This window comes from Carica papaya, chromosome 5, assembly GCF_054855325.1.
Source record: "Carica papaya isolate Zhongbai chromosome 5, ASM5485532v1, whole genome shotgun sequence".
Lineage (NCBI taxonomy): Eukaryota > Viridiplantae > Streptophyta > Magnoliopsida > Brassicales > Caricaceae > Carica > Carica papaya.
In genome coordinates, this window is record NC_142313.1 from 44,217,113 (window position 1) to 44,236,226 (window position 19,114).

General features: G+C 34.1%; 3 protein-coding genes and 1 non-coding gene across 5 annotated transcripts; 2 read left to right on the forward strand and 2 right to left on the reverse strand.

Moving 5' to 3' along the window:
- Positions 1-445: 445 nt before the first annotated feature.
- Positions 446-2,123, forward strand: LOC110816904 (Pentatricopeptide repeat (PPR) superfamily protein). Its single transcript, XM_022045252.2, has one exon. The coding sequence runs from the start codon at positions 549-551 to the stop codon at positions 1,992-1,994; it is 1,446 nt and encodes a 481-aa protein (XP_021900944.2). The 5' UTR covers positions 446-548; the 3' UTR covers positions 1,995-2,123.
- Positions 2,124-4,075: 1,952 nt separating this feature from the next.
- On the reverse strand, positions 4,076-4,148 carry TRNAA-UGC (transfer RNA alanine (anticodon UGC)). The gene has a single exon. It is a non-coding gene; the product is annotated as a tRNA-Ala (tRNA).
- Positions 4,149-4,175: 27 nt separating this feature from the next.
- LOC110817035 (transferases/nucleotidyltransferase) lies at positions 4,176-10,010 on the forward strand. The gene is made up of 13 exons (XM_022045427.2): positions 4,176-4,334; positions 4,492-4,587; positions 4,825-4,902; positions 6,865-6,945; positions 7,025-7,244; positions 7,412-7,470; positions 7,986-8,035; positions 8,115-8,202; positions 8,301-8,558; positions 8,690-8,782; positions 8,970-9,074; positions 9,171-9,287; positions 9,588-10,010. Exons 1-13 carry the CDS (start codon positions 4,269-4,271, stop codon positions 9,657-9,659), a joined length of 1,383 nt encoding a protein of 460 aa, XP_021901119.1. The 5' UTR covers positions 4,176-4,268; the 3' UTR covers positions 9,660-10,010.
- An 809-nt stretch (positions 10,011-10,819) lies between these two features.
- On the reverse strand, positions 10,820-18,935 carry CPNIFS (chloroplastic NIFS-like cysteine desulfurase). 2 transcript variants are annotated; one of them, XM_022045344.2, is made up of 10 exons: positions 18,648-18,935; positions 17,400-17,533; positions 17,060-17,219; positions 15,716-15,902; positions 13,881-14,026; positions 13,733-13,805; positions 13,553-13,616; positions 12,884-12,983; positions 11,637-11,795; positions 10,820-11,191 (listed from the first exon to the last, which is right to left on the reverse strand). In XM_022045344.2, exons 1-10 carry the CDS (start codon positions 18,852-18,854, stop codon positions 11,021-11,023), a joined length of 1,401 nt encoding a protein of 466 aa, XP_021901036.2. In that variant the 5' UTR covers positions 18,855-18,935; the 3' UTR covers positions 10,820-11,020. The 2 variants fall into 2 exon arrangements, with proteins under 2 accessions (XP_021901036.2, XP_088075314.1); XM_088219188.1 differs by lacking the exon at positions 18,648-18,935 and adding an exon at positions 18,208-18,631.
- Positions 18,936-19,114: the final 179 nt, after the last annotated feature.

A 19,114-nucleotide genomic window follows, 5' to 3' on the forward strand; every position in this document is an offset into this window, starting at 1 on the left:
AAGAAGATTAGCAAGAACATTATTTACCCATTTGATTTGATTAATTTATAGAACATCTTACATGCAAATTTAAAAATTAATATTTTTCTCAAACGTTAGTGAAAATTAATGCATTTTTATTATATTATATATATACACCAATTATAATATAACGTTTTAATAAAATATGATAATTTAATTTAAATTTATAATGTTTGATAAAGTATAAAAATAAAAATATTAATCACATATTTAGAAAATAATTAATTATATAAAAAGTATATAAATTCGTACAAAAAATTATTTTTTATTTTTATTGATATATTTTATTTATTAAATAAAACATATAAAATAATTCTAATATAATCAATAGTAATACAATTTGAGACATAACTTAAGCTAATATTAAATTATTTATGGGGTAATTAGTATTTATTTATTTATTTACTTACTATTTCCATATAATGTGTTACCGTTGACTCTGCCATTCAAGTCAACCGGCTCGCGGTATCATCAATTGTCTCGTCTTCATCAACTCGAAGCTCTTCTTACTGTAATGGGTAACTGCAATGAACACAGGATTTTCGCTGCGAGCGAAGGTTTTCTTCAGTAAACTCTCCACGCATTTTCCTGAGGACCCACAACCGAGGCCAACTCTCGTCTCCTTCTACTTCTCCCTTCTCCATTCTTCCCCTAACCTCACTCACCTCCGCCACCTCCATGCTCGCCTGCTTCGCACCTCTCTGTACAGCAATGTCATCCTCAGTTCCAAGCTCCTCCTCATGTACTCCCACCACAACAAACTCATCCCACACTCTCTCTCCGTCTTCCTCCACATGCCGCACAGAAATATTTATTCATGGAACATCATAATCGGCGAGTTCTCGCGATCGAGTTTTTCGAAAAGTTCTCTACAACTGTTTGTTACCATGTTGAGGGAATCCCATTTCCGGCCCGATGATTTTACGCTTCCTCTTGTTCTTAGAGCCTGCGCTTGTTCAACCGGAGACGCTCGAATCGGCGGTTCGCTTCATGGGTTGTGCGTGAAATCTGGTTTGGAGGTGAACTTGTTCGTCGCTTCGGCTTTGGTGTTCATGTATGTAAACTTCGGGAAAATCTTCAATGCACGGAAATTGTTTGATCGGATACCCAAAAGAGATTCAGTTCTGTGGACGACAATGCTGGCGGGATATGCTCAACAGGGGGAACCATTGTTAGGGTTCCAAGTTTTTAAAGACATGGTCGAGTTTGGAGTTGAACTCGACTGGGTTGTAATGGTGAGTTTACTTTTATTGTGTGCTCAAATGGGTTGGTTAAAACATGGAAGAACCATCCATGGATGGTGTATAAGAAAATATTTGAATCTGGGTTTAAATCTAGGAAACGCCATAATCGATATGTACATCAAATGCGGGACCTTAAATCACGCCCACAACCTGTTCGACAAAATGCCAGAACGAGATATAATCTCCTGGAGCTCACTAATTTCAGGCTACGGACTCAGTGGGAACGTCAACTTAGCGTTAAGTCTCTTCAACACAATGCTTGAAAACCGAGTTAAACCCAACGGGGTCACATTTCTGGGAGTTCTCTCAGCATGTGCGCATGGCGGGTTGGTGGAAAAAGCACGCGGGTATTTCAAAATGATGGAGAAATACGGGGTGGTGGCTGAGTTGAAACACTGTGCGGCCATGGTTGATTGCTTGGCTCGAGCGGGGATGGTGGAAGAAGCTGAGAGATTTGTTAGAGAAATGGAGATTGAACCGGATGAAGCTGTTCTTTGTGCGATTTTGAATGGGTGTTTTGTGCATGGGAATGTGGAAGTTGGTGAGCGAATTGCGGGGGAGTTGATGAGATTGGAGCCGGAGAAAGGTGGGTATTATGTGTTGTTGGCGAATATGTATGTGGCGGCGGGGAGGCATGAGGACGCGGAGAGGGTTAGGGAGCTGATGAAAGACAAGGAGGTGGGTAAGGTAAGAGGGTGGAGTTTGATTGGAATAGATAATAATAATTAATTTTTTAAATTTATTTTTAAATATTAGCTTAGTTCATATATAAATTTTATATTAAATTAGGATAACAAATTCCAAATTCTGTGAATTTTCCCGAATTTTTTTTTTGTATAATTTCAATTTTGATATCTTAAGATAGATTTTTACAATTATTTAGTTAAAACAAAGTGTAAATTTGAAAATAAATTGTATGAAATTATATTTTTATTTCCAATATGGTCTAATTAAAAATCAGATCAAATTATGGTGTATTGGTCTATGATTATATAGGTAGCATCATGGTTTTGCATTTTAGCAATTTTAGAGTGAACTCTTAATTGTGGTGAAATAATGCCGATTGATCGATTCCCACCTTAATATAAAGTTCGAGTGGAATAAGTTTCGGATGGAGAGTATTCTAGAAACTCCCCCGTCCATCGTCTTTGTTCTTGATTTTTATTAAGAATTGGTTTATTGTTCTTTTATTTAGAATGTTCATTGTTCTATGAGTAAATTGAATTGCATTATAATTTTTGAATTCTCTACTTTAGATCGAAAACTGGATTAAAGTGAACTAATTTTTTAATAAAAAAAATTAATGAGATCAATCAAAACTAAAAGGGTAATGAATTTATAAACATAATTTAAAAATATATAGACTTACAAGTTGATTATAAATTTTACAGGTATATTAAATAAACATAATTCACATAAGATACGTACAAAATTCTAATATGATATATACATTAGTGTTATAAATTTTATTCTCCATTTTATTCTGAAAGAATTACAAAAAGAGTAAAAATTGTGACATCAGAAGAAAATTAAGCGTAAGTAAGTGTTTCAAAATAATGCAATCCATCAAACTCAATAACAACATAGGGATAAAGAGTTTGAGATGGAATCATATCCTCCTTCTCCTTCTTAATCCCAATTTTCTTCAAGAACTTTTTTATATTTTCATGTTTTGTATTATCAATATCTTTAATCATTTCATTATCTTTCGAATGATTCTGAAAAAATAATTATTAGAATATAAGTAACGAAGTTAATTTTGTCTCAGTCAATCTATAATATTAAAAGCAAAATTAGTAAATATTTAAAGAGGATATAGTTTATTTTGTGAGTTTTAAAAGTGTTGTTGAAATACTTGTTTATTAAAAGTACTTTTAATAAAAAATTATTTAATGTTTGATATAAATAACTGCAGAAAGTACTGTCTTATAAAAAAAAAAATTGTGTGTTTGATGAAAATGACTTTAAGATTTTAAATTAGTAAAAGTCAAAATTATTTTCTAAAAGTCACACATTGTGATGTTTATATTTAAACTTATTAAAAATATTTTTTGATTTTAATTTTTTTACCAAAATCACTTCAAATTTTACCTGTTTGATCGCGAAAGTACTTCAAATTTTACCTATTTAATCGCAAAAGTACTTTTATAATACAAAAGTTACGCTAAATGCACATTTAATCAATATTTATCTAATAATATAATACTTTAAAAAAATTTACTAACGAGAAAAACAAAAAATATTAAAAAAAGATTACCTCATCGGCGTAAATTGCCATTGAAGCGAAATCTCGAGAGAGGGACATGTTGCAAAGCATTGGTAGCTAGAACTTTCATGAATGGTTAGAGACTTTCAATTGTTGGCTTTACCAATGGGAGGTGCCTATAATAAACTTAGGAAGAATGGTTCTCTTTGTCTTAACCAACAATATCATCTTTGCTAGAATTAGGTTATCTACTTTCATTAAATAATATATACATATATACATATATACATATAGGCCATTCATAATAATAAAAATAATTTTAGAACCCATTTCATATTATTTGCCTCCATTTTTTATCTTAAATTTTTGGTTAATAATATTCTTATATGTTTTAAATATTTTATTGCCTTTGTGTGGTTTATATGAATAAAATAAAATGATATATTTTGTATATAAGTTTACCTCCTTTGTTAATATTTTTTGGCCAGTAATTTATTTTAAATTATTTAAATATATTTTATGTAGATAAAATAAAATAATTTATTTTGGGAATTTTTATTTTAAAAACAAAATTACTATTTAAAAATCTGTTGGAATAAAAAACTGGAGATGCAGGGGATCGAACCCTGTGCCTCTCGCATGCAAAGCGAGCGCTCTACCATTTGAGCTACATCCCCAGTGCGTTTAAGAGCAAGCAAATAATCTATCAGAGTTTTCCGACTGCTTGCTTGAGCTTCAGAGGAAAATTACATTATAGAAACCGAAGGATTCACTCCCTTCTCTTCATCATCTCGGAGATGGATTTTCAGGTGGTGGTCTTAGCCGGCGGCACTTCAACCAAGCTCGTCCCTTTAGTTTCCAAGGTGTTTTTTCTGTTTTTCCCCTTTAATTTTTGTTTGCTTTTTCCCTCAAATTTTCCTTTCCGCCAAACATTTTCTTTGTTAACCTATTTCATGGTTATCGTCCACCTTTATTTTTTTTTTTCCTGTCATTCTAATTTTACTTCTGTCGATAAAGCAGGAGGTGCCAAAGGCTTTACTTCCTGTGGCAAACAGGCCGGTTCTCTCCTACGTTTTGGAGCAACTTGAGCTCTGTAACATTAAGGATCTTATTGTTGTACGCTTCTCTTCCTTTCTCTTTTGCTCTTAATTTTGCGTTCTGCTCTGTTTGGACTGGGGAATTAGTAATGGAATGACGTATGTATCTCCATTATTCTTACGGTTCAAAAGTATATTCTCTTATGCAATTTTCCTGGTGGCCAAACATGGAATTATATGCTTGAATCTTTTTTTTTTTTTTTTTTGGAGAGTTAAGGGTTCTTGATTGGGTTCGTCTTTTTTCTTGTTTGGTAAGGTGGTTGAAGGGGAGGATGCAGCTCTTCAAGTCGGTGCTTGGATTTCTGGGGCTTATGTTGATCGCCTACATGTCGAGGTACTTCTATCCATAAGTTTGATTAGTAGAATGAGTTGCAAACCATAGTTCCTACTGTTGCATTAGTAAATAAATGAATAGAAAAGCTTGGTTTTTTTATCCAATTTGCTTGCTGGTATAAATAATTGTATGTAATGTGGGCTTTATTGGAGCTAAAAGTTTCATGGCTGCTATACTATTTTGAGGAAATGCTGCTTGATTTTGTTGAACATAAAATTTTCCACGAACATTATGAATGAAAAAAGATCGATACAACTATATCATATATGTGCATCCATTTTTTCTTCTTGTTATATGCATTTATATTTTGCACAACTGGCAGCACACTATGAAGTTAAAACAATGGAGATGTGCAAAAATTCAGCTATTGCACTTAATTTAGATGACTCCGGTGTACTATGTGAAGATACAAATCTATTACAAGCAAATTCTAAGATGGTTTGTAGTAAATGCTACAGACTCAACTGACATAAGTGTCCATTGCTTCCTTTCTCCCTCTCAAAAACCATAATTTCTTTCTCTCTTCATCTCTTAAAGCTTATCCATGAATGCTCTGCTTCTCATCAACCATGAAGCTATCATGGCCCTCAACAAGGACACCTGCCTACAATTATTTCATGAAATAGATTGGTTATACGTTTGGTGAGGTGATGCCCGCTGATAATGGTTATAATTTTTTAGTAGATTTAGTCTAGTTATAGTGATAAAAGACAGGCACGTGGGTGTTTTTCTTACCATGTCTTGGATGACAGAGTAGATATGCTGTACAAAGCCTTTTGATTTAGATGAAGTCATTAATATAATAAGACTGACGGGTATTTCTGTTAGCTCTAGAAAAAGAAAATGAATAAAAGTAAGGTGGCAATTTATACGGAATATTAGTTGTTTGGTTGTCATTGTCTAGTGTGAGCTCAAATATGTACTACAGAAACCACAGATCTTGCTATACTAGCTGTAAATATAATCTAGTAAATTGTTTTTGGACTAATCTAGTAAATTGTTTTCATTTCAAAAAAAAAAAGTTCTCTTTCTTTTTGTGGAAGTTGGTATTGCAAGAAATGTAGGCCTGTCTCATTTGCTAATGAAGCCAAGGTGCATGATTCCTATGTGCCATCATTTGCTTCTTAGTCTAAGTAACTGAATTGCACCATTCAACACTCTGGAGTACTTCAAACAATGTGGAGTGCTTGCCATCATTTGCTTTTTGTGGAAGTTGGTCAAGGAATCAACTAGGGCATCTATCAATCGGTTCCCTGGTTTAATCAGTGATTCATTGATTGAATTGGTTTTTCGAATATTTATATATAAAATAGTGTAGTATAAAAACTAATAGTTGTATCATTCAAATTATATATGATAGATAATCGTCAACATCGGACAATATATAAAAACACGAAATCATCATGAGTGTTTCAAATTTCATTTTTCCTCTTACTACTTTTTGTGTCACGTGGAAAGAGTGAAACAAAAAGGCTCTTGACAACTTCTTTTCTGCTTCCATCATTTTAGAGCAGTTGGTTTGGAATTTTAAGTGTTTGACTCTATTTGATGTAGAGATTGCAAATTCTATATATGTCTCTTTGTTTTGGGTTGCACCCTCTTGGTTATCATACAAGAATCCATTTCTTTTCCTTTTCCCTTACCCTTAAGTCGATCATAGTGTCAAATGTGATTCCAATGAACAAAGGTATTGAGGAGTAGCACTTTCAAAAAACCCATTAAAGAGTAGCATTCTCTTGAATTACTTTTTTCCTACATTGCAGCTGCACTGTTCATTTGAAAGTCTATAGTAAATGTTTCTTGAAATATTAACTTGATTCATAGACCCTAACCATTCGTTACACTGAAAAAAGATTTATTTTTTACCATTCTACATTATTGTATAGTGGCTGTTTGTTTTTAGTTGATATTATAAGATCCATCATGCAAACAGAGATTGCTTCAACTTTTTTAATATTGCAGGTTGCTGCAGTCCCTGATGATGTTGGAACTGCTGGTGCCCTTCGGGCCATTGCGCATCACTTGACTGCCAAAGATGTTTTGGTCAGCCTTGATTTGCTTTTCAGTGTTTGAGTTGAAAAGTAAGTGATTCCTTATAGTTATGGATTGCTTGTTCCTGCAGGTTGTGAGTGGGGATCTTGTTTCGGATGTTCCACTTGGTGCAGTTGCGGCTACACATAGACGACATGATGCAGTTGTAACTACAATGCTTTGCCCCGCCCCTGTCAGTGGACCATCAGAGTCTGGATCCTCTGTTGGAAAAGATAAAACAAAGAAACCAGGACGCTATGACATTATAGGACTGGATCCCTCTAAGCAATTTTTGTTATACATCGCCACAGGTTTGTTGCTGATATATTTTTATGCATCATTTTGTCCGCTACTATTGCTCACTTTTGTACATGTGTTTCGCCCCCTTGGCGTTATTTTTAATACTATTACTCACTTTTTTCACAAAAAATCATTTTGTCTGCCACTTCCCTTACATGGCTGATGTTACTGGAAGCAGGAGCTGAAGTGGAGAAAGACACTCGAATTCAGAAGAGAATTCTCCGTGCAGTAGGTCAGGTATTAGATTAACATCAATCAAAATTTATTTTTAGCTTTTCCTGTAGTTGATAGCAAATTACTTTTGGCTTTCTCTACAGTTGATAGCTAATGAGCATTGGTATGTTTTGTTGATAATATTCTTATCATAAGCTGTTGTGCCACCGAAGACAACTTATGGCTTATTAGTTATCATAGCCATTCCATTCTAACACCTAACTGGTGCCAAAATTGAATGTTTAACTCTTTTATTCCATGATATAGTATAATTGCGTAAAACTATGCTCTTCATGAACAATTCAAGTGCCAATATATATTTTCTTACAAAATCCTTCTGTTTACGCATGCATAATTATCCAAAAAAAGACATCTCTGCATAATGGTTGTTGGAACCATTCTCTAGTCAAATAAATGCCTATGTTGAGCCTGTTTAATTTATTGCTTTTCAGATTATTTAGAAGGACCAGTTCTTAGGCAGGTTAATGGCATTGAACTTGCTTGTTATTCTAAATTATCCTTTCTAATTCTTAATTTAGATGGAAATTCGAGCTGATCTCATGGATGCTCACATGTATGCCTTCAAGAGGTTGGTTGTTTTCAACTTTTTTCTTGATATGTCATGTTGTAAGTTTGATCTGTTCTTTACTAATTTTATTCTCTTTCAGGTCTGTCCTTCAAGAAGTTCTTGCTCAAAATGGTACATTCCAAAGCTTAAAACAGGATGTACTTCCTTATCTTGTCCGCAGTCAGTTGGTTAGTTTATAAGGTCCCTACATATGAATTTGCTTCTGGATGAGTTCTCTTTTCACTAATTTCCTGATGTGTTTCTTGGGTTCCTTTGTGGCAACTAGAAATCAGAAGCTTTATCAAATGGTGCACAAGTGGAAGAAAATGGAAATGAGAAGGTTGGTTTCCAGAGCAACCAGGTAGTGCAGGCTCAGATACTTGCTAATGCATCCTCACCAAGGTTTCACAACCTCTACGCATCGGTTCCTTGTGGTTCTGCAACTGTTCGGAAAATCCATAAATGCTGTGCTTATATTGCAAGTGACAGCAAGTATTGTGTGCGCTTGAATTCTATCCAAGCTTTCATGGACATCAATCGAGATGTGAGTTAATATAAGTCACATTTTGTTTTTCTTATTTGAATACCCGATTATACTATTTCTCGATCTTTTCATTTTGTAGTTTTCCCAGAAGGTCACTGTTGATAAAACGTTTTTTGTTTTTGATATTTCAGGTTATCGGTGAAGCAAATCATCTTTCAGGATATACCTTCTCTGCCCATAATAACATTATCCATCCTTCAGCGGAGCATGGGTCCAAAACTACTGTAAGTCCATTCTGTATAAATAAAACCCTCACTGAGGGTTCATTTAACACAGTTTGCATAGTAATAACCTCTTACACTTTTTGCATTTGTAATAAGCCGAATTGAATTTTAACTCTCTTTTCTCTATTGCTTGGTGAACCCTGTAGGCATCTCTTGTGTAGTTTATCTACTTCTTTGGTGATTGTAGGTAGGACCGCATTGTATGCTAGGAGAAGGTTCACAAATGGGTGACAAATGTAGTGTGAAAAGATCAGTAATTGGCCGTCACTGCCGAATAGGTTCCAATGTGAAGGTATGACAATTTCTCATCCATAATTGTCAAGGTATATTTGTGTACAATGATTACCGCTGGAGCTATTTTCAATTTTCTTTCTATGCGTGTATTTAGGTCGTTAATTCAGTGGTAATGAATCATGTTACCATTGGAGATGGTTGTTCAATACAAGGTTCTGTAGTTTGCAGCAACGTACAGCTTCAAGAGCGAGTTGTATTGAAAGATTGTCAAGTAATCTCTCTTCTTCATCTCCCCTCCCTCCTGGCATACATTAAAACATATTCATTCTTCTGTCCATGGACCTGTGCTTCTATGGTTCATTTGCTCGCATACGTTCAATATTATGTGAAATGATTACGAGATGCTTTATGAACATGAATAAATTGAAAGCTTCCATAAATATAATAGTCCATTTTAAAATCTTATTGAAAAAAAAAAAAATCATAGAATAAAAAATTTAAAGTGGATAAATTCATTTCTGCTCTTAGAACACCTAATAATTTTTAGAGGAACTTATGTACATACTTTCAGGTTGGAGCAGGTTATGTTGTAGCTGCAGGTAATGAGTATAAAGGAGAGTCTTTGGCTAAAAAGGAGAAATAAAAGGAAGAGGAAGAAGAGCAAGTTTCAGCCTTAGAAGAGGAATGCAAATCTCAATTTGCTATTGGTTTCTTGCAGCACAACTCACTGCATACACCGGAAAGATGGCAGGAAGCAAGTGCAGGTTCGTACCCTATTCGATGAAAAGAAAAAGAAAATGTCTTCTTTGCATATTGATTTTCAGCTCTCGTGCTGCTTGAATCTGATTCTGTATCCCATGTAATTTTACAATTGACAGAGGGACAAATATTAGATTATCACCAATTTTGTAATGGGTAGATTAATAGATTATATGGATTTTCTTTTTACACAGGAGTTTATGTAATGGGTACCATTTGGTTGGGTTTTTTTTTTTTTTTTGAGCTCAAAACATTAAAATTAGTTTATAAATTTACCTCTAGGTTTGAGAATCTTCACATTGTTCCTCCACTAGTTTTTATGAAATGTATTTCATGAAAAAATCAGTATTATTCTAGGTAGAAAATAAATAAAAACAAATCTAGTCACCTATTAAACAAGTACGGGTAAACTAGTATGCGGAACTTTAGAGACCGTTCGTGGGAAAATGATATCGAAGCTCCACTTGTAATTCAAGAAATTATTGCGGCTGCATTTAGTTGGATTACACCGAGTAATTCTGTTCGGTCATTTCTTTTGTAAATTTTTTGTACACGAGTGGTACTCCGGTTTTAATATCTTGTTAATACAATATTTCATATTTTTTATTTTGAAAAAAAAAAGTAATTCTATTAGGTCATGTTAAATTTTTTTTTTCCTAACAGACAATGAAGAGAAGTCAGTCAGAGACAAAAAAGTGTTATAAATCGCAAATTCTCGAAGAGCATATATTAATTTATATTCACGCAAAAGAATCACATCGTGAAGAACTTTGAAACATAAAATCATAGTTTGTATAATTTTTTTTAATAATAAATACACACTTCAATATTCTAAAGTTTTCAATATAATTTACAAGCAGAGTCCAACGAATTCCTTTTCTTTTGAAGGAAAAAAGTTGTGCATCTTATTTTATAGACATTCTATCTATTAACAATTCAAGCCTTTACCTTTTTTCTAACGGCTGCGATGGAACCAAACCTTTACCTTTTAATAGCTAAGAAAAAGTCAGATCCCTTTAAAACTTTGAACAATTAGTGAACATATTGAATAAGAAGAAATCATATTATAAACATGATCAATTTAGCATATAAACTTAAGTAACGAATGCATGTTAGACACAAGAACAAAAAAACCTTACCAGATAACTTACGACATATAAACATGATTCAAAAGGGCCTTTTTCATTTTAAATGCAAGGAGATCATCAAGTCCAAAAGTTGAGGGGCATAATCGTGATAGTAACCCTACTTGAAGGAACTGAAGAAACCAACAGTGTCGCTGAGCGCCTGGATAAAGTAATCAACATCCTCTTTGGTGTTGTAGAAGTAGAGGCTAGCTCGTGCACTTGCACTCACTCCTAAGTAACGATGAAGCGGCTGGGCGCAGTGGTGACCTGACCTGATTGCCACTCCATGCTGACCAGAGATTCAACTACATCAGTTCTGACTTGGGATAAACTCTCTTAGCTTATTTTAGTTGTAGAAATCTATTTCAAGCTTTTATTTTTAAAATTTATATATGTTTTACACATGAAAAGATGTACACTGGTTGAAAATAAAAACAAGATATGAATAAGTATTATTAACATGGCTTGGGTTTGAAAATAATGTTTTATTTTTTTTCAAATACATCTCATTTTTTCACTATATGGAAACTAAAATCAGATTTCTGCATCTACATAAGAACCTAACGTGGGAATTCAAATGTGGCCAAATCCCTTTCTAATGTAGTACTCTTCTAGAATGGTTAATATTGCATTTAGCATCAAAGAATGATAGAAAACAGACAAATGAAGAAACATGTTGTGTCTAATTAAAAGTTAATAAAAATGGCACAACTAAAGCCTCAGTTGATGGATACCTGTTGGTCAAGAAAGGTTGCGATATCTGTTGGATGAATATCCTTCACATTGAAAGAACACAGAGCAGCACGGTAACAACTATTTGACGGCTTCGGCCCATATATGCGAATATCAGGAACAGTACTCAGCTTTTCATATAAATAATTAGCCAACTCCACCTGTAATGACAAAGTTAGAACTAACTGCATTAGAGACCTTGATCTCTTGTAGGAGGTGAGGTGTATAAGGTAATTGCCCCCTCTGGGGCTTAAAACTGGGTCTCCCCTAAGTACTAGACCACATGGGCTAGAGCCCCTGTCAAGAACAATAAACAGAGAAGTGCTGCCGAATTACCCTTTCCCATCGGTTTATGTCCAATCATGATTCAATATAATTAATGCCTAGGTTTAGTCAATTAGGTAAACATCAGGTGTCCTTCCTTGCAGACAAGGAGACTCGGAAGTTATAATTAGATCCAAGTGCAGGAATCTCTAACTCTGTTTTACAGTGCACATGGTGTTTCAGGCTATTATGCCTTCTGTCATACAGCATTTATTTGCTAATTCCACAACTAACACTATTGTGGTTTGGATGGCTTCTGTTCTACTAGCTCTTTCCTGTTCAAACACACAAATAGAGATATGAAAGTTCATTTAAACAAACATCCCTTCAAGGGGTTCCCTCCGTGTCTCCCTAATGATATTTAACAGGCAAACTTTGCTGTTATCTTCTTCCTCAACTTAGTCATGTTCATCCAAAGAATTAAACCAAAAATAAATGAATTGTGTTGGGAAAAACAAGACGAAAAAAGAAGTTCCAGCCATCGGGAGCAAGAAAAATACTATTCATAACCAAATAATCTCGTGCTCAATTTGTCACACCTAAAATGTGTCTCCCAATGGATTTTCTTGGTAAAACTTACCTGATCCTCCAAGTAAGAACCATATGGAGCAGGTCGTATATCATCTTATACAAGTACAGATACAGCATTCAGAGTAGATGAGAATGTACAAGTTCATAGCAACTTAGATGGTAGTTATAAATTCAGGCCCAAGCCTTCGCCGATCAGTGACAGAAGTCTCCTTCAGGGATCTAAATATCAGGAGTTCTACTTCTGTCACTTTTCCTAGGGACAATAAGAAGAAAGATGCTTTTATGTTGTCATGGCCTCCAATGCACATAACATAAAAACTACCTACCCTCCTCACCAAAGATTTGAAACCACATATGAAAAAAGATAAAGATTTAAAAAGAAAATGGAACTTACTTCATACTCATGAATCTTCTGCATGCCAATCTCTGATAAGTAATCAACTGCTGCTCCTAGTGCAATTGTTTCACCTATTGCAGGCGTTCCCGCTTCGAATCTATAGTCCAATATGAGCAAGTCAGAACAAAGACATGCAACAGCATTACCAATCTATCGTACCTTTCATTTAATCAGAACGCCAAACAAACAACACCTGTGTAATGCTTAAATTGCTGTTGAAAATACTAGAAAAACAAAATTCAAGCACAGGAACAATTCCACAGAAAGTCAACAAACAGCAACCATAGATTATATTAAATTGTTCTTTTATTATATAGTTTAAAGTATACGTTAAAAACAAATTCAGAACAGAGAAGAGGATGCCCCTTAGAAGCAACTAGACAATTTTTTTGAGAGAGAAAAAGAGAAAGAGTCCACAATAAAAGGGTTCCAAGGGGTGTCCCTCCCTCACATAGAGCAGGTATTCTGGAACTTTTACTAATTTTCCATAAAAAGTGTAAATCCTGCATTTTCTTTCTTTCTTTCTTTCTTTCTTTCTTTCTTTAATCAGTGCTTTGCATCCCCTCGGCACTCTCTTATATTTACTTTTTTCCAAAAAGGATGAAGTACTCCTAGCACACTCATGTCTTTCATGAAATTAATCAAGATGAGTACAGATCCACTAACCTGGATGGAGGTTCTGCATAAGTAGAATGATCAAGAAAAACATCAGAGATCATTTCTCCACCCCCTAAAGAACAAATAAAACCAATATTAAGATTGGCTTCAATGGCTTAGTAGATGTAGGTATTAAAGCAAATATAAGGTTCATAATAGACAGGTTTGTCCTAGTTGCTAACAGCTTACCCAAAAATGGAGGCATAGCAGACAGGAGATCACTCTTACCATACAAGAATCCAATGCCTGTAGGCCCACACATCTGAAGCATGTTTATTCCTTAACTTCATAGATTTTCAATATGGCATAAATCCGAGTATTAAGTCAATAATCTAACCTTGTGAGAAGAAGCCACAAGAAAATCAGTATTAAGGCTCTGGACATCAACGACCATGTGGGGAACACTTTGACAAGCGTCGACAAGAACTTTTGCCCCAACAGCATGAGCCCAAACCACAATCTCTTCTACAGAAAGAGCAGAAGCTGAAAAAATAAAGCCGAATGAATTAATTATCATTCTCGTTTTTTTTTTTTTTTTTTTTTTTTTTTGGTTGGGGGGATCAACAAAAGTGGCAGACTCTCACCCGAAAATATCAGGAGGACCCAACACTAAATGCACTAAAAGGAAAAATATTTGTAAAACAAAGTAAGCCTTCCATTAGAATGCACTTGATGAGAATAGATTTACTGGTACACATCAAAGTGAACATCCAGTGCCATAAGAATAATAGCCACTTAAAAGCAACATCTCATACCACAGGTAAGAGATATTAAATCTTGAATAGCATTTTTCTTTCCAATCATTATGATTTTATACATCTCTCAATCACCCATATAACAAATCCTTAAATATCATTCTTCTAGGGACATAAATGAGGAACTCACAAGAATACTTCTCAAAGACCCTTTCAGAATTTACTTTACAACAAGCATCTATATATTTGTTCACATTCGTGCCAGCAGCACATAGGTAAACTTATCTCGTTGCGCTTCTTTCCACTCATCCTATACTAGTGTAACCACTATTTTTTGTTAGATTCATTTCTAAAAGGTGATGACCCTCAAAATATTAAGGTTATCATTTCAACTATACTTCTCAACCATATTGACAATAACAATTTGCTTTAAGTATGCAGGTGTAGTTGTGCACTATCTCCCAATAGTTATATTACGTGTCATCATATTATTGAGCCCCAGCCACCTCTTTCTCCACTGGAATGTAACTTGGAGATTATGTCCTAGAATTATACGAATTTTGAGATAGGTTTGTCCCATCTTGTGAAGTCTATACTAGTCCTCTTTGTGCACTTCTGGTAGGAAGGAACAAGGCTCATGATCTTTTCAGAGGTCTCTTTCCTATTAGTTTTTGGCTTCTATTTGGGTTAAGGCTAGTGATCTTTTCACAGGTCTCTTGCCTATTTTGCAAAGGGACCTGGGCTATTATCTTGTATTGATTGTCCTTTCCATTTTTTTTTCCTTTGTTTCTATCGTTTCAAGGTTGCTGCAGAAGGATTCCTCATTCTCCTTTTTGTATTATTCTACACTCTCTTCCAAATAATATTTCTCCTTCATATAAAAAAACTTAAGACCTAAGGTTTTCTTTCCTTTTTTGGTAATTTACCCTTCTAGCCTTCAAATACCCTAGATAAGGAGAGAATGAGCATTGTATTTTAGCTGTTTATTTTTGGAAATTAATGACACTTCCATAGAAAATTTCCCCCATGAATTCCATGTCAGCATTCAGAAGATTCAACCCTGCTGCCTGATTAGTTTAACAGGTTAACCATAGTTTCAATCTTAATCTTTTCGTGTAAAGAATAAATTACTGCTACTGACATCTATGAGCAAGCTTAATTAATCATTAATGAAAAAATTCTCAGATCAAATGCAAGTTCACCCATAATAACCTCCTTGCAATTGGAAACTCATAAATGCAAACAGTTCCATATTAACCCATAAGATTTTGCAAGTATACTAAGATCTGAAATCCAAATCATAAGTAACTTTTGGCAAGCAAAGTTTAGAAAATTGAAATTCATCCACCAGAAACTTTTGACTAACAGATAACAGCAGTTAATATTTAAATGTGATCAATTGCTGCAAGTGAATATATCAGTAAGGAAAAAGAAAGTCAGCATAAGAACTAAGAATACTGAGGCCAAAGGAGCCTACCCAGGACATTCGAGACATGATGGACGACTACAATTTTTGTCTTCTTTGAAAGCATTTCTTTTAAGTTTTCTATATCTGCTACTTCATCTTCATTCAAATTAACAAATTTCAGAACAGCACCGGTCTTTTGAGCTACAAGTTGCCAAGGGACAATTGCACTATGGTGTTCAGCCACTGTGAGTAAGATCTGCCAATAACTTATTTCAGTCGGAAGCACAAGTACATTAAGAATATATAGAGAACTTTGATGGGCCAAAATATCAGGCAGGCAGAATTGACCATAAATAGAGTACCAGTAAGAGCAAAAAAATATGGATGAGAAACAAAAACAATAGCCTTTTCAAAGAAAAAGTGAAAAAAAAAAAAAATCTCCCTTTAATAACCTGAATTGTTTTTTGTTGGCATTACCCAAGACCTACAAAAGCACCTAGAACTTTCACGTTAAGGTTTTTCAAATTTGTATTAATATCCCAATTTTTTTATTGGAATCTCTCTTCCTTAATGGTCCAAAAACAAAATGATTAAAATCTCAAAATCAGTGAGCTCAATAATTACTAACTGGCAAACAAATACTGCAGTAAGTGATACCAAAACCAATTGAAAGTTAAAAAGTCATACAAATTCATATTTGGTTGAACATACATAGCTAATAAGTAGGATCAACGAAGGATATAAAATGTTGTCATCCAAAAGCTTCTAAATCATTATTTTTTTTCCTTTTCTGAAGGATCTGAAACTTTACGAGTTCTTATTATTTACATCACAAATCAATATGTACTAATCAGGCATCATATATCAAACTGCCAAGTAAAGAATTAAGAAGTTGCTGTCTGAAAATCATGATACTCAAAACCAGGAGCAGATATTTCTGTTTCTTTTCAATCTTTCCCCCTTCTCAACATCTTCTAAATTTCCTGTGAAGGGCTGTGCTAAGAGTTGGCACAACCAATTATACATTCAAGAACAAAGAATTAATCCGAAAAGCCGAAAGTGAGCTATTTTGGCCCTAGAAAGCTACTTAGTAATCTCAAAATGGCTCATCTATTAAAAGAATAACTTCACTCAACTTTAAACATATAGGAAACAATGTCGAGGATATACAAGCTTACATATAAATTCAGCTAGTAAAATTATAGAATTTCAACAGCAAGAAATAAATGTTGAGATTTACACAGGCAGTTTGACCAAACAAAAAAATAACTAAATTTCCTTTGGGAACAAAAGAAGGGTGAAAAAGAAGTGCCATTCTCTCATTCAATTCACAGTAAACAAGTATAACGAACAACATGATAGAGTTTTTTTTTTAAAAATAAACAACATGATAGAGTTATAAGTAAAGTAGACCTCATCTCCAGATTTTAAATTCGTGAGACCCCAGCTGTAAGCTACCAGGTTGATGGCTTCGGTAGCATTCCTTGTAAAGATAATCTCCCTAGATTCTGAGGCATTGATAAAAGAGGCCACCTTCTTTCTAGCCAGTTCATACTCATCAGTTGCCTTGGCGCTATATTCACAAGAGATGCCAACGAACAACAAAACTATTTAAATCTGATGAAACAATTGAAACAGAGCAAAATAGAAAACTACGCAGGAAAAGAAGAATATTAAAGTCAAAAGTATAATACTTATGCTCTCCCTGCAGATAAAGCACATTTCCTATCTATAGTTCATACAAATCCAATACCTCAAGTAATGAACCCCTCTATGCACATTTGCATTATAAGCTTCAAAATAATTTTGTAAAGCCTTCAAAACAACAGTAGGCTTCTGAGAAGTAGCAGCATTGTCCAAGTAGACAAGCTTCGAGCCATTTACCTCCTGCACGATCACAAAATAGTCAGAGCTTTCAACATATCCTGCATGATATGTGGTTTTATGCAACGAAAACAGAACTCTGCATCTCTTTTCCCTTTTGAGACGATGAGCTCTGCATCTTCAACCACCATGAACAGTGAAATTTCAATATAGAGATATAGAGAGCAAAGAAAATTAAACCCATAATAGAACAGGTGCATAACAAGAAGCTTAAAACTAAAGCACTTATCAGCTCTTTTTTGAAGTAGTTACGAATATAGATAAATATGCTTATAAAAAATAAACACCTAATTGTATTTCTATATATATTATAAATATATGATGAACAAGTTAAAAATAAGAACAAGAATAATAATGTAGTAGACACTTCTAATTACACTACAGAAACAAGCTCAGAAGCAGCTTAGAATTACTAACAGTAACCTGCTTATAAAGATAAACACCTAATTGTATTTCTATATACATATGATAAATATATGATTAACAAACACGTAAAATTATCTTTGGTCTCTAATCAGGCCAAGCACCCTCTGGCATTTTATGGTAGGAGAGTCTTACTGTTAAGCTAGACTTTACAACATTAATTATAATTACTGTGGTTTTAAGCACTACACCATGATGTTTAACATTTGTAATTAAAAATATTAATGTCTAAGCGTTAAGAAGCTGATGATTACCATTAATATCATGACCTCTCAAACTTGATGAATCATTTCACTTTATCGATCATGTATAGCCAGCATCTTAACGTCGAGATAAACACTCCAAATCACTGAAACGAATTCCCAATATATATACATATATATATATATATTATATCTAGTTTTTTTTTTACTATGTTTATAACTTCATAATCGATGAAATTCCTTTCCATCAATTAAATTTAATTAACTTCAAAAATAAATTTCAAACAGCCACGAAATTGTTTTCATTTCTCTCTCTAACTAACTTCCCAAGCCATTCGTTCCAAACAGTTCATCTTACACATACAATCACCAATAGCGAAGATTTAAAGACTGTAAAAAAAGTATCACAATCAGCAACATGAAGACTGAGAAAGAACAAGGCAGCACTGAATCGTTTCTACGGCGATAAAGGTTAGAAAAGAAGAGAAAACCTGGTGGAGGATTGGAAAGTCGCGCCGAGTAATGTGACCAAGCGAAACATATCCTACCTCGCGGTCGCCTTTCTCGGCAGTGGAGGCTGACACAGAGAGGGAAGCAGAGAATCGACGGAAGCCGAACCTAACCGGAGGAGAATTCCGAGAAGTAGAAGTGAGATGAACGAATTTGAAGGAAGGGAGTTTCAGAGCCACCCCTTCCATGTTCGATAGCAAAGTGGAAGAAAGCTCCGGGAGAGCAGGAAACGAGTAGAGCGTCGCTTGAACCTATCGGTTTATCCATCAAGAGCTTTTAATGCGCTCATTTAAATTGTAGGTTCCTCGAAATTATTATTATTTTTTTAATTTTTTTGAACAAAAAATATATAACATTTTTTTAAAAAAATAAATTTTTATTTTTATTTATTAATTATTTTATCAAATATTTTTTCAAAATAATTTAACGTTTTATATTTTATCATCAA

What these genes read in the sequence shown, in the direction of transcription:
- LOC110816904 (XM_022045252.2), top strand. Translation starts at nt 549, where the DNA reads ATGAACACAGGATTTTCGCTGCGAGCGAAGGTTTTCTTCAGTAAACTC.
- LOC110817035 (XM_022045427.2), top strand. Translation starts at nt 4,269, where the DNA reads ATGGATTTTCAGGTGGTGGTCTTAGCCGGCGGCACTTCAACCAAGCTC. An exon ending in ACATTAAGGATCTTATTGTT is followed by an intron (nt 4,588 to 4,824) that starts GTACGCTTCTCT and finishes TTGTTTGGTAAG; the next exon opens with GTGGTTGAAGGGGAGGATGC. An exon ending in AGCATGGGTCCAAAACTACT is followed by an intron (nt 8,783 to 8,969) that starts GTAAGTCCATTC and finishes TGGTGATTGTAG; the next exon opens with GTAGGACCGCATTGTATGCT.
- CPNIFS (XM_022045344.2), bottom strand. Translation starts at nt 18,854, where the DNA reads ATGGAAGGGGTGGCTCTGAAACTCCCTTCCTTCAAATTCGTTCATCTC. An exon ending in TATGCAGAACCTCCATCCAG is followed by an intron (nt 12,984 to 13,552) that starts GTTAGTGGATCT and finishes ATTGGACTATAG; the next exon opens with ATTCGAAGCGGGAACGCCTG. An exon ending in CAACCTTTCTTGACCAACAG is followed by an intron (nt 11,192 to 11,636) that starts GTATCCATCAAC and finishes ATCTCTGGTCAG; the next exon opens with CATGGAGTGGCAATCAGGTC.